This window comes from Cervus canadensis, chromosome 25 (genome assembly GCF_019320065.1).
Source record: "Cervus canadensis isolate Bull #8, Minnesota chromosome 25, ASM1932006v1, whole genome shotgun sequence".
Lineage (NCBI taxonomy): Eukaryota > Metazoa > Chordata > Mammalia > Artiodactyla > Cervidae > Cervus > Cervus canadensis.
Genome location: NC_057410.1, coordinates 27,723,291 through 27,738,459, shown reverse-complemented (window position 1 = coordinate 27,738,459; position 15,169 = coordinate 27,723,291). Strand labels below are relative to the sequence as shown.

At 40.4% G+C, this 15,169-nt stretch overlaps 1 protein-coding gene across 3 annotated transcripts in view; it reads right to left on the bottom strand.

The window, feature by feature from the left end:
• SCN8A (sodium voltage-gated channel alpha subunit 8) overlaps positions 1–15,169 on the bottom strand; it is a 195,889-nt gene that overhangs the window by 58,015 nt on the left and 122,705 nt on the right. For 2 of the 3 annotated variants that reach the window (XM_043447084.1, XM_043447085.1), the window contains exon 12: positions 5,218–5,580. In XM_043447084.1, the coding sequence (XP_043303019.1) occupies positions 5,218–5,580 (363 nt within the window). Of the gene's footprint in view, positions 1–5,184; positions 5,581–15,169 lie in introns of all 3 variants that reach the window. The other variant, XM_043447083.1, reaches the window with a different exon arrangement.

The following is a 15,169-nucleotide window of genomic DNA, read 5'->3' as shown; positions in this document are numbered from 1 at the left end:
TGGGTTGCCATTGTCTTCTCTGACCCAGCCTCTAGGAACCAACAATCTGCTTTCTGTCTGTATGGATCTGCCTTTTCCAGACATTTCACATAAATGGAATAATATGGTATGTGCCTAGCTCCTCTCACCTAGCATAATTTTTCAAGGTTTATTCATACTGTAGAATGTATCAATTCATGTTGGCTGAATGAGATTCCATTATAGGGATTCCATTGTATCATATTTTGTTTCTCCATTCATCAGCTATTAGGTACTTGAATTGTTTCTACTTTTGGCTATTATGAATAAAGATTTTAATAATACTTAAGTATACATTTTTGTGTGAACACATGTTTGACATTCTCCTGGGTATATACCTAGGAGTAGAATTTCTGGGTCACATGGTAACTCTATGTTTACCTTTCGGAGGAGCTGCCAAACCGTCTTTAAGTATTTGCACCATTTTACTTTCCTAACAGTAATGGTCGTCGTTTCTTATGTCAGACCACGGCCAATTGAAGGGAAGAAAACCTGGAGCAGACATTTTCCCAGGTACAGCAGCTTCATCCTCACCTTCCATCTAGAACCTGCTTAGGATTCAGTGAGATATGTCTCTGCTATTGGCTCAACTGCCCAATTCTCATCACCTGGGAGGTGTGGCAAAGGCATCTTCCTCCAAGCATGCTGAGACCCAGGGACCAAAGGAAAGATAACGTACTCATTTTCTCCCCTGCCTGATTTTTTTTTAGGTCATTTTGGGGCGGGGGGCAGATGAAGGTGTGTATTTTTGATTCATTGTGTTGGGGAGAGAGGAAGAAAACTAACAACTTTTAAAAGTCAGGAGCCTCTGCCTTTTAAAAATTCAGCCCCTAAGGAGTAATAGCGGAAGCAACTGAGAACCTTAATTACTTTAAACCCAGTACAAATTTGTTCCATTTCTCTGAACTCAAATGCAAAGTTTAATATGCATTTAGCCACTGACTTCCAACCTCCTAAATTGTAGCTGCCCTTCTCAAAGAGATATTCTACCATATCTGCCGATGTCAGGCTTTGACCACATTTCCACAGATCTACCCAAGGAATCTCAATTTGCTATTGATTCTAAACTGATTTCACATGGAAATATATAACTGGAAATTTATCAGCCAGTCACCTTTCCTGGGACTAAAATTTAGAGCATTTTAGAAGGGGCCTTAGAACCTAGTCATTTACCGCCAGTTCAAGCCTTGCTAAAATTTTTGTGGTATGTATTCTGCTTCAAAACAACTGTACAAAAATTTCTCCTTCTCAAAGGATCTTTAGAATCTTAGAAGAAATCTGACTCTCTCCAAGTCAAGCAATTCAGCAGAAATCCCACTGTCTACTTTTCCGGTTTAAAAAGACCAAAAATGCACATGGAAAGGAATAGAAATTGGATTTCTGAATACCAAGAATGGGCCAAGTAATATGCTTCACATTTTATAAGTGTTATTACATTTAATCTTCAAATAGCTGTCTAACAAAGGTCCTTTTATCTCACTTTTTTTTTACAGATAAGGATATGGGCTTAGAGATGCTAATTTTTCAGGATCATGAAGAACTCAGGCTTCATAGTTAGCATAGCATAATGGTTAGGGGTTAACGCCGTGCAGTTAGATTGTCTGGATTCAAATCCTAACTATACTGCTTACTGCGCAACCTTGGACAAGTGACTTTATTTCTCTAAGCCTTGGTCTCCTCCTTGTAAAACGCACACAGTAGTAGGATCTAACTCAGAGGGCAGGTGCTGTGAGCATGAAATGAGATAATACCTCTACACTGACAACATGGCTTCTGAGTCATGTGTGTTTTGGACAGTCAGGAGCACCCACTTCCCTTACAAGTGAAAAGCAATGATTTTCCAGCTCAGAGCTGAAGACATGGGAAAAGTCCCTTTATCCTGTGTTTCAGCAAAAAGCAAAAGCAAAAATTCTCAAACTATCAAGAAATCATCACCACTCAACCACAACTGAATAATGAATGAAGATGTGAAATATTTTTGATGAGATTCTAATGAGGTGATGTCTGGATGTCTTTTTTTCATTAAGAATATTGTATTTCTTCATTTAAGCCTAAATAAAAACTACATACGTGGGATAGCTCAAGCATTCATGCTGTGTGAGACCAACCGTGGACCATCAACGGTTCCTATACCAGTCCATAAAGCATGAGTACGTAACTGGAAGCACTCTGATGGTTCAGGCGAAGACAAGTTAATCCATAGCTGCAGACGTATCCAAAATGTTTTGACAGTGAGAATCACCATCTTCTAGCCCAAAGGGGTATAATAATTGCTCATTTGGCCCGGGCTGCATGTAACATCACGAATATATTAATTCCTTCTAGGATAAATGACTGTTTTCCTACTTCCAAAATAAGCAGTCAGGAAGTTCTCTTGGCATCAGAAAGACCTTGGTACCATTTCTACAAGTTACCAAATCTCTGTTAACTGGATAAAACCACCTACTGAATGAGGAGGTTAAATGAGAACATATGTATAAACTGCTGAGCATAGTGTAGTCAGAACTCAATATATGGTAGCTATAAGGATTAGGTCCACTGTAGCAAACTAGAAAGAACAACAAAGTGTAAGAAAGGAAAAAAAAAATCACTAGTAATTTCCCTCCCAATACTGTTAACTTGTAGTCAGTCATCCTTTTCCCTATGCAGTTTGTCTTTACATAGATGATATATCACACAAATGATATGCATTCTATTTTTGTTTTGGTCTGTCTTTTTGGCTTATTCGTGTAACTTAGGTATTTTTCCACACCATTAACTACTAGGAGGAGCTTCCTTATGGCTTCCAACAAAACAGTTTTTCCTAGTTATGAAGCCCTTGAGAATAACACAGTCCTGCCTTCCTCATCTTCCTGCCACTTTGGGATCTGATCTCCTGACCTTGGGAATGCTCAAGTCTGTCAGCATCATCACTCAGGACCACTGCAAAGAAATCTTCTAAGTGCTTACAGGGTGCTGAGCATGCAGGACCCCCCAAAACCCCAAAGGTAGCGTTCCATCGGCCACAGGGTAAGGCAGTGCAGACAGCCGTACATTCCACAGCCATCTGCTCAACTGCCTCTCACATTTTTCTCCCACACAATATAACAGAAGCTGCTAAAAAAAAAAAAAAAACAAACAAAACCTGCAAACCTGCTTATCTGCCTTTAAGCTGAACTTCAAGCTCCTTCTTCCTGGACACCTTTTCTAATACTTTCTCTTCAAAGAAAAAGCAAGATATGTTATTTGACTTAAATATTTTTTAAAACTGGTAGGATATAAAATTTTACTTTGGTTCTCAACATTTGAACTGTCCCAACTGTACTGTCCATGCTGATCTACCTGTCATTTTCCATTGATTTCGTCTCTTATTTTTTCAGAGAATATCATTTTCTATCTAATTGTGGAGCCCAAAATTTATATCTAGACATAGAATTAGTGAAAATCAAAAGTTATATTTAAAGTAAAGATAGTCATTCGTAACATATATTTTGGCCAACTATCTGGTTTAGCGGGGGACTTTGGAACCACTACTTGTTATTATTATTGTTCCTATTACACCTGATCTGAAGCAAACAGTTCTCAAGAAGAGCAATGGTCATGTGACTAGGTAGAGAAGACATTAAAATTAACTGAGAAATTGAAGACTCAGGTTTCTGAAAGGTTTTTCAATGATGAGTTGTGTAACCCCAAAGAGTACAAATTCACTGAGCCTGTTTCCCCATCTCAAAAACAGGAATATCAGCTCCACTTTGTCAGCCTTACGGAATTTTCACTTAGAACAAATAAGGCATGTAAAAGTAAACTGTAGCTTGTAAAGAACCTCCTAAATGTAAGGGGGAAAATATTTTCCTTTTAAATAAAAGAGTAGGAAGAGAAAGGACAACATCAAACATCCTAACTGTCTTTTGAATTTAGGACAGTCAACAACTGTCCGAGAATAGTCCAACAACTGTCCTAAAGTGCTAAATAACAGGTCATTCTGAATAATTACATCCTGGATTGTCCAGTTTTCCTCCACACATGCATCATGCTAATTAAAGGGTCGGCTATCTTCATGCTGTGTTAGAGGAAACTGAAGTGTTACAACAAAACAGACCGACATGCTATCTTAAGAAGCTCAGACCAGCTAAGGAGGGACTGAGGAAAGTTAAGGAATTAGAGGTAGAAAGGATCAGGATCATTAAGGTTATAAGAATTTAAAGCTAGAAAAAAGGTATAAACAGCTTAGAATCTAAAGAAATGTTAAGAGATGGCTATTCCCAAAGAGAGGCGCCATTATCCTAACCCCTAGCCAAGTGATTTTGTGAAGTGACGCTATTATATGCCACTTCTCCAGAGCCTGACATTTGATTACATTTAAAATTCATCTTTCACTTCCCTGTTCCTTCCTCCCCCATGTACCATGTGTTCTTGCCCCAACCACCTACCTTCCCCTCCTTTGATTTATCTCAATCCCCTTATTAAACGTCCAGCTCCCCAGCAGTTTCCTTCACCTCTCTTTGCCTGGCTCTCCCAGTGCCCGCTTCCTATCCTCAGCATCACATATGCACATGCCTCTTTGGAAAAATCACATCTCATTCTTGTAGAGGAGACTAAGAAAATTGTTCAAAGATATATTTGAACTTTTTTTTTAATAGAAAGAAAAGAGCTTTAAATTCCAAGCTGTTTCCCTACAAGGAGGCAGGACGTAGGGGGAGAGAAGCAATGGTAGTTTCAAACCCGCATAGACTTGGTCATTGGTGATGGCAGAGGCCCTTCTCATTCCATCTGGGCAGGATCCGCTGGCCAGAGGCATTCAGTCAAAGCAGGTGGGGGTGGGGTCGGGGAGAGAGGCAGACAGAGACGTGCAAAGATGGAGAGGAAGAAACATCCATAAAATAAAGGGTTGATGGGGGAAGGGCAAGAGTCAGAAACAAGAAAGGAAGGTGGGGGTGGGGATGGGGAACCGAGCAAGGAATAAAGTACAAGGGAAAAGAAGATGAGTGAAGGAGGAGGGCTGAAGAAAGAAACAGAAACAAATCAGGAGGGAGAAGACAGAAGCGGTAGGCGGTAGAGACGTGAGTCCAGACGGGAGCTGGAGGGCACAGGGGACCGAGTGGGATGGGCGGAGCAAAGGAGAGAAGAGAGGAAGGGAGCGGGAGAGACTGCCATGCCTAGCCGCGGTCTACCGGTTTACTTCCTTACACTGTCATCAGTAGCTGCCTTATCTATTTTCACCTCTGGCAGGAGACGCCCGCTGATGTGGGAGCCGGGGCCGCCGATGAGGGACACGACGCCGTTGCAGTCCACTGTGCTGTTGCGCTTGACGCTGCGCCGCAGGCTGGGGAAGATGCGCGACGAGCGGCTGCCCTGGCTGTAGCCGCTGTAGCCGCTGTAGCTGCTGCGGCGCTCGCGCGCCCGGATGGGGATGAAGAGCGAGTCCCGGCGGCCCTCGCTCTCCTCCACCGTGCTGTGCTCGTCGTCCGCAAACTCATTCTCTGAGCCCGGATCCCGGAACCGCCCGGGACCCCGGAAGCTGAAGATGCTGCTCCTGCTGTTGTGGCGGGAGAGGAATGGGGAGCCGGGAATGCTGAGCAGTGACTGTAGGGGCAAGAGGAGAGAGAGAGACGAGAGAGGCAGGGTGAGACGGGAAGGGACCCCACGTAAGACGAACAAAGGCTGTTAGCTTCCCCAGTCTGGCCCCATCCTTGCATTCCTGCTAATCACAACACAGGTGCTTCCAGAAAGCACTCTAGGATGCTGAATTCTACTGCCGTTCAGCACCCATCACCACTCACTTCTCCTTGCCCCGTAATCTTGAGGCACACCTGTCTTTGACCTGTTAACCATTCACAAGTTCTATGTGCTGTTCACCTACACACTGAAACCAGGTTTTTCTATCATGCTCTGTGTACCAAATCCACTGGGAAATAGACACTGGGTGTCGATTTTTCATTACTATGAGCTCACGTGGAGTGTGCTTTTAATCTACCAGGTTAGCTTCTATGCCACACTTGGCAAAAGGAGAGATTTAGAAGTGCCCGGTTTGGTGATTGCAGCCGTGAAATTAAAAGACGCTTACTCCTTGGAAGGAAAGTTATGACCAACCTAGATAGCATATTAAAAAGCAGAGACATTACTTTGCCAACAAAGGTCCATCTAGTCAAGGCTATGGTTTTTCCAGTGGTCATGTATGGATGTGAGAGTTGGACTGTGAAGAAAGCTGAGCGCCGAAGAATTGAGGCTTTTGAACTGTGGTGTTGGAGAAGACTCTTTAAAGTCCCTTGGACTGCAAGGAGATCCAACCAGTCCATCCTAAAGGAGATCAGTCCTGGGTGTTCATTGGAAGGACTGATGCTGAAGCTGAAACTCCAATACTTTGGCCACCTCATGCGAAGAGTTGACTCACTGGAAAAGACCCTGATGCTGGGAGGGATTGGGGGCAGGAGGAGAAGGGGACGACAGAGGATGAGATGGCTGGATGGCATCACCGACTCGATGGACATGAGTTTGAGTAAACTCTGGGAGTTGGTGATGGACAAGGAGACCTGGCATGCTGCAATTCATGGGGTCAGAAAGAGTTGGACACGACTGAACTGAACTGAACTGAAGCCACTTACTACTCTTTCAATGCAGGTTAAGAACTATGCCAACAGTGGTTTTTCAGTTCTGCTTAAAATGGTATCTGTCCCCTTCTACTCCATTTTTTTCAACTTTTTTTTTTCATCAGAAGTTTAACTATTTGTAAGTTCCCAGAATTGACATTTTCAAGTCAAACTCATATTTATCACTTAGAAAATTTTCATTTTTCTCTTTCAGCTTATACTTCCGTTCCACATTACCTAGAGAATTTTGTGCTAATGTATATCTTTATGCTTCAATGCATTGTATTGACCCCCTTTCAATACTTTTCTGCAACAATAAAGTGTAAACTGTACTTAAAACCAATTTCCCATGACCATGAGCCTCCAAGAAATTTAAAAAATTCCCCTGGATTGTGCTTTTATTACAATTCTCATTAATACAATGGATCACAAATATTCTATGTTTTATAAGTAATTATTAAGCTTAAAATTTTTTTATTAAAATGTATCTCAATGAGATGAATGAGCTTTTCTTTCCCCCAATTGGTGTTTTGATGTTTAAATATCTGTGGATAGTATAACTTATTATTAGAATCATACATGGCTCAACAGAAGCCCCCCTCCCCTTTCTAAGATTAGATTTTAAGTGCTGAGAAATCTTATTCATGTAAATGGTGTCTTGGAACAGAAGAACACTGTTATAGTAATGTCACTCAATTCTTTGAACTCCTTCCAAGTTATATGCCAAAATTACATAGTAAGCTATCAGCAAAATTTATCTTAATGATCTATCAGCTGACAATTAAATCAAGTCCTCTTTCAATATTGTTGAAAGCAAAGAATTGAAAATCACCCAACCTGCCAAAGGACTTGTTACCCAGTTGTTAGAATATTCCATTTCCTGATTTCTAAAGGTATCAAAAAGGCTTTATTTATTATTTACTAATAATTATATCAGTGCCTCTTACAGGGGTTATTCTTTAAAAGGAACTTTACTTGACCTAACAGAAAAGGTTGGAATAATCAAAGCATTGTCAATTTCTATACATCAATGCCAACATTAATTTTTTAATAAAATGATCTTACCGCATGCTTTAGAGATGTTTTCATTAAAACTTTAAAGCCATAGATTTAGCCCATTTAATTTAAAAAATGCCCACCATATGATCTAATTAGCAAAGCCAGTTCCCATTATCAAGGCAATTGGCCAAATCACACTTATTTTTATTGGAAAAAGTATGACCTCATTTTTCATTTTAAATGAATGTATGACTATGTATCCCAGTGACATCCATCCTGCTCCTGAACTTAAAACATCTGAATGCCCCTGATTATAATTCTATATTTCATTCTTATTAGAAGTATGTAAGGGAGGTAAATTCAGAAAGCCTTACAATGGATTTAAGTTTCCCAGATTAAAGAAATGCCAAAGAATGTTCAAACTACCGTACAAGTATACGCTTATTTCACATGCTAGCAAGGTTATGCACAAAATCCTTCAAGCTAGACTTCAACAGTATGTGAGCCAAGAACTTCCAGATGTACAAGCTGGGTTTAGAAAAGGCAGAGGAACCAGAGATCAAATTGCCAACATTCGTTGGATCATAGAGAAAGCAAGAGAATTCCAGAAAAACACCTACTTCTGCTTTACTAAGAGACTATGCTAAAGCCTTGGACTGTGTGGATCACAACAAACTGTGGAAAATTCTTAAAGAGATGGGAATCAGACCTCCTTACAGTCTCCTGAGAAACCTGTATGCACGTCAAGAAGCAACAGTTAGAACCAGACATGGAACAACAGACTACTTCAAAATTGGGAAAGGAGTATATTGTCAAGGCTGTATACTGACATGGATGTGTATTGTCACTCTGCTTATTTAACTTCTATGCAGGCTATATCATATGAAATGCTGGGCTGGATAAATCACAAGCTAGAATCAAGACTGCCAGGAAAATATCAACAACCACAGATATGCAGATGATACCACTCTAATGGCAGAAACAAAGAGGAACTAAAGAGTCTCTTGATGAGCATGAAAGAGAAGGGTGAAAAAGCTAGCTTAAAACTCAACATTAAAAAAACTAAGATCATAGTATCCAGCTCCATCACTTTACGGCAAAGAGATGGGGAAAAAGTGGAAACAGTGACAGATTATATTTTCTTGGGCTCTAAAACCATTGCTGACAGTGATTGTAGCCATGAAATTAAAAGACGCTTGCTCCTTGGAAGGAAAACTATGACAAATCATACAGCATATTAAAAACCAGAGACATAACTTTGCTGATAAAGGTTCATATAGCCAGAGCTATGTTTTTTTTCCCAGTAGTCATGTAGGGATGTGAGAGTTGGACCATAAAGAAGGCTGAGTACCGAAGAATTGATGCTTTCGAATTGTGGTGCTGGAGAAGACTCTTGAAAGTCCCTTGGACTGCAAGATCAAACCAATCAATCCTAACAGAAATCAACCCAGAATATTCATTGGAAGGACTGATGCTAAAGCTGAAGCTTCAATATTTTGGTCACCTGATGCGAAGAGCTGGTTCACTGGAAGAGTCTGATGCTGGGAAAGGTTGAAGGCAACAGGAGAAGGGGTGGCAGAGGATGAGATTGTTAGACAGTATCATCGACTCAATGGACGTGAATCTGAGCAAACTCTGGGAAATAGTGAAGGACAGGGAAGTCTGGCATGCTGGAGTCCACTGTGTCACAAAGAGTCAGACATGACTGAGGGATTGAACAACAACAGATTAAAGAAAACTCTGTAGACACTAATATTTTGAACTGTTCCTTTGTCTGGCACCCCAAAGATCTTCAGGATTTGGGATGATAGAGAGGTATGCCTTCCTTTTGTAAAGTGGGAGAAGGCTGACTGTGAAAAGAAAAATGGAAAAGGAGAAATGGTGTGACTTTAGACCACAGGGTTCACCCTAGGTATAAGAATATGTAACTTAAAGATCTGAAAATCAAGTTCCTTAAAACTGTGCTTGAAAAATCTTCAAGTGCCCTGAAAGCATGTAATCCCAGTTTGAGGACCAGGGCTCTAAGAGAACAAAACCTAACAAACAACTAACCTCAGACAACCTTCCTTGCTACCCTGAGATAATTAGTTTGCCCAATCATGACTCTAAAGAAATTTCAAAGTAACTTTTAACTATATAAGATGTTTGCCTTAGAGCTTAGGCCTTAACCTTCTTTTAAAATGATTCCACTGGGAAAGTTCTCTGTGGGCAACTCAGCCTGAGTGCCACAACTAACTACTGAGCCTGTGCACCCCAGAGCCTGTGCTCTGCAACGAGAAGCCACCACAATGAGAAGCCTGCCCCCTGCAAGGAAGAGTAGTCCCTGCTCATTGCAACTAGAGCAAGCCCACACATAGTGTCAAAGACCCAAAACGACCAAAAATAGATAAATAACATATGTATTTTTAATAAGGCACACACATGGCCAACTCTTTACTTCCTTCTTCATGCTCTTGTGTTGGCAGAGGGGATCAGTGCCTCCTCTAGCTTACTGCTTGCTATTCCTCATCTCACATATATGTTTGGGCACCCTCACTGATTCATTCTCCTCAATCAGCTCTCAAAGTGTGATTTACAGATCACTACTAGTATATGATCCATTGCTGGTTTGCAATGAGACAGTAAAAAGCTGAGAGAAGCATTTAGAAATTTTAATAGCAATTAGGCATTTTCACAACATCCAAGAATGGGATATTTTTCTCTAGAAATTTACTGTTATTATATTTTATAAGAGTATCTATCAGTTCATGAAGAACTGGGAAAAATAGAAACTGATCCTTCCCTACACATAATTTGAGAAGCACTTCTCTAAACAATGTGACTGGCCAGAAGACTTATAAGTGTCTGGGAATGTACCTATGATTTTGTTTTAATCAGGTATGGTAAGCCGGGCCCAGAGCCTTTGCTGTGGTTTCCTCAGATAGGGATGGTGAAGCAGAGCAGGCACACTGGAACAAGTTTAAAATCGGACAGTTTGAATAATTTTAGACAGGTTTTGGGCTACAGAAAGAATTTTCCATAGTTTGTTGTGATCCACACAGTGGATTTAGGGCTGGGGAAATATTTGCTGGTGTGGAATTAGATGAAAGGATGCTGGGGATAAAGGTCTTGGATTGGTTGATCTGCACATGAAAGGGCAAGCTGCTCGTTATCTCCAGAAATTAAACTAGCACTGGGAGGGGCAGCTCTCTCCAGCCAGCAAGGCTCCTAGCATGTCAAAGCATCATAAAATACAGAAAATAAAATCTGCCTCCCTTCTCACAGCAAGCCTCCGTGGACTGGATCCGTGATTTTTATTAGCAAAATGTTAGGTGCTGACACTGCTTAGTATATTAAGTCTACATATTAGGAAAGAAGTCTGATTTTTATTTGACAAAAGATCATCAAATACTTGTGTGCTAAGTGATATGGATACAGTGGTAAACAAGACATATAACACAGTCCCTGCCCTCTCAAAAGCTACAGCCTAGTAGAAAATATTATGGACTGTATGAGGAAAAATTATATACTATGTTAGACCTCACATAGTATATAATAATACCTGACTATTCTTAACTGATAGGAAAGTGATAGGAAGTGATAGAAAGACAATGACAAATTCAGTGACCCAGGGACACTCAGGAATCAGGATCCTGAAAAAAAAGAAACTAAAAGTAAACAGTGTATCTATTATTCTTTAATTCTTTGTTCCATTCTTGGCAAAAGAGTCCACTGCAATCAACATAGAAGGGAAAAGATGAACTTGTCCCACTTAGCCTTGTACCTCTTGCATCTAGCCCTGATCTGGCCAATTCCCTAAGGAGACACATCCTGAGAGTAGTCACCCTGGCCCCTCCCCAATCTTAATTTTCCTGGATTGAAGGGTTTCATTGATGACTCGGGACCTGTGGCTCTATTAACTCCTGGGATTCAGCTAGTTTATAAGATGGGTCCTGTTTTCAAAATCTTTCCTATCAACAAACCAGGAAGAAGCTTCTGGTCCTTTTCAGGCAGTCACATCACAGCTAACTAAAAATACTACTTTAGATCTAGGTGTCTGCTTGGGAGAACAGCTCTGGGATGTTCTTGATCTGAGGGCATGGCCTCAGATTTTACAGAAAAATTAACTGGGAATTTCAGGGCATCCATGTCAGCTGTCTACTGGAATGAAGCTTAACAATGACTAGGATGTTTGGAATGTAAGAAATCGATGATTTAAATGTCCTATTTCCATGCCATAGTTCATCTTTTCTTCACTTCACTTTTTCTTTCCAATACAACAGTGGTTCTTAAAACGTGGTCTGGGAACTCCTAGGTCCTTGTGCCCTTTTTACGGGGGGTGGGTCACAAGATTAAACCACTGCATAATAATATTAAGAAGATGTCTGCCTTTATCACTCTCATTTCTCAGAGGTACAGACTGCAAGCCTGACAGTTTCCCAGAATTTAAAGACTTCTTATGAGCTTGAGCGAGAATGTATGTGATTTTTTAATATTCTGTGTTAGTACTTGGAAGAGCTGCATAACTCAGTGAAGCGGTATTTCCCAAATGATCAGTACAGGATCCTACAAATCATTCAAGAATTAAATATCTATGGCATAAAATACAACAAAGGGTTTTAATGTAACAGTACCAAGTTACTGATACAGTTTCAGCTTCCACATTGGAACTAACCATTTAAAAACCTACTATTATCCAATTTTGGAATAGCATCAAAGAAGAATATTCACAATTATCTGAAAAGGTTGTTAAAATATTCCTCCCTTTTCCAACTATATCTGTATGAAAACAGATTTTCTTTAAATACTTCAACCAAAAGGAATATTGCAACAGACTGAATGAAGGTATGCTATTCTAGCCATCTCCCATTAAACCACAGATTAAAGAGATTTGCAAAGATGTAAACAGTACTATTTTTTCTATTAAATTTTTTTGATCTGGAAAACAGTTAATTTTTTCAAAAATATGTATGATTTGTGTTAAACATAGTAGGTTTATCATTACCATTTTTTCAATAAATCAGTAAATGAACATTATAAAATTTCTTAATTATTATTTCTAATATAATAAATTAAAAAATCTCTTTGGGGTCCTCAATAATTTTTAAAGATATGAAGACCAAAATGTCTGAAAACTGCTGCAGTAGAATAATTAAAATACTTTGCAAAAAGGGACTTTATAAACTCACCTAAAGCCTAAAAACACAGCAATAATTTTATGTCTCAAGAGGATCTCAAACTAACACTGGAAATCAACTGTACTCCAGCAAAATTAATTAAAAAAAAAAAAGCGGCTCTCAGCAGATCTACAGTACAGGCCACTGATGTTCACTTGAACTGTGTGGTGGGAAAACCAAAGTCACCTTCAGTGTGAAGCCAACCCAACAGATGACCATGTATGTGTGGAGGTGAGTGGGGAGGGGATGGCTAGAGGCTGCAGTACAAGGCTTATGGTCAGAAGGACCTGGTTCGAATCTTGACTCCAACACCTACTAGCTATATAACCTCAGATAAAAGAGTTAATCTCTCTAGGCCTCAGTTTCCTCAACCATTCTTTGAGATAAAAATCAGAGAAACTTCAGGAGAGTCCTAGGACAAAGAATATCACTACCTTGCAGTTTCTAAGGAAATCTTGGCAGTCAGCCATGGCCTCAAGGAATCCACAGTTTTTTCCGATGGGGAAATGAGAAGAAGTGACCATTTTCATGCAAAGCAGGACATCTCAGAAGCCCAGCTTTATTTTTTGAGCTAAGGAGCAATCAGTGCAACTCTGTGCTGAAGCCTATAGATTAATCAGAGCCCATTCAATAGCGAAGTGTTAACGGCACTAAGGTATTTATTAACGAGCTTAGGATGGCTCTCAAGGCAAGGGCTGGATTACAACAAAGCTACAATCACACTTTCCCTCAAAAGAGGCTGAACTAGGAGAAAGGTGAGGTGAAGGTGAGACAGAGATGGTTCCAGGCCATAAAGAAGTTCCAGACGGAGTTAAATCAGTTTTACAAAAGTACTTCATTCATTTTTCCAACAAATCTCTGAATGTACACAGAAGTAGGCCTTAATTTTAGGACTTTATGTGAGAGAGGACAGGATATGAAGATTAGTAAATATAAAACCACAGAGAGTAAAAAGCAACACACAAAGAGGGACATATAAAACATAACGGAAAGATGAAATGATAATTTCTACCTGGGGGTAGGATGGGGAGGGTCAGGGAAGGTCTCTTGGGAGAAGAATGTGAAGAATAAGTATAGTGTGGACATTCAGAAATGGAAAAAACAGGGCTTCTTAGAGAGGTTGTTTCTGGAGCAAAATAGAGGGTAGAAAAGAAGCATCATGTATGAGAAGCATCTAATAGCTCTCTCTGGTGTAAGTACAGGGTGCCTGACGGGGCACAGGGACTGGAGACCGTAAAAGGGAAGCTGAGTCCCGGGAAGCAGGGTGCTGTGAATTCAATGCTGAAGGGTTGGGACTTCTTTAGTAAACAGACAGAACCTGATTAGGGGAAATTCCCTCTCCCAATCTTCTTAATAACTGTTTTAAGCTGTCACTATTTTCTTCAACCTCTCATTCCCTTCAATAAAATTTTAAATTTCCTATATTATTGAAAATGAGACTGTGAGGGGTCATCTTTGTCCATTTCCTGCTCGCCATCTACAAACTTATCCACACACACACACACACTCCTATTGCCCTATGTATTTTTTGGGGGGGCAAGGACAAGGTGCCCCCTTCCTATTCAAGACAACACCTATTCTCACATCTCCCAAGACTGTTCTATTTTCTTTTCTATTCTACTCTACTCCATTTTCTACTTCCGTCTCCCCTTCTTCTGGGTCCCCCCCCATAAAAGATTATAAAAATGCTTATTTTCACCCACATTCTTTAAAAAAGTTTGAATGGGAAGTTCTTCCCATTCAATATGGCATCCACCCTTACCCTGGACTGAAATCTGTCTTTCAAGTTCTCAAGGACTTCTACTGCCAAATCCAACAGACATTTCCAGTTCTGATCTCATGATGCATCTCTGTTAAGCTTCAATCCACTGATCGCTCCCCTCCCTCTCTCACCCTTGTGCTCTCCAGCCTTCACTGCACTCTTGGTTCTCTCAGCAGCCCTCATGACCAATATTCACTTGTTTTCCTCCATGAGGTCCATCTCCGAAGCCCATGAGCATCAGTGTCATGTTGCATGTCACTGTCCTTTTGCCTGACACAATCTCTCCGCGTCGTGTCAGCCAGTCTCTTGGTTTCAACCACTATCTCTTAGCCCAGGACCTCTTCCCTGAGCTATCATTTGACTATCCATGTGTCTAAATTGGTTTCCCAACAAATAATTCATATTTGGGATGTCCAAACTGGAACATACTTTTCTTCCAAACCTGGAATATTCTTTCTTCTGTCTTCTTGCTCCTCGCCAACACAGACGCTCATTACCTGACTAACCCCTGTTTATCCTTTATTGACCTTCCCCAGAAAATCTGTGCTGAAGCTCCAGGCTGGGATAGACCTGTGCCTTCTAAAACACCTCTGTGTATTTCAACTATGGAACAATACCATCAATGCTATCACAAAAATAATTTTTTTAGTGTACCCCACTTTAGTCTA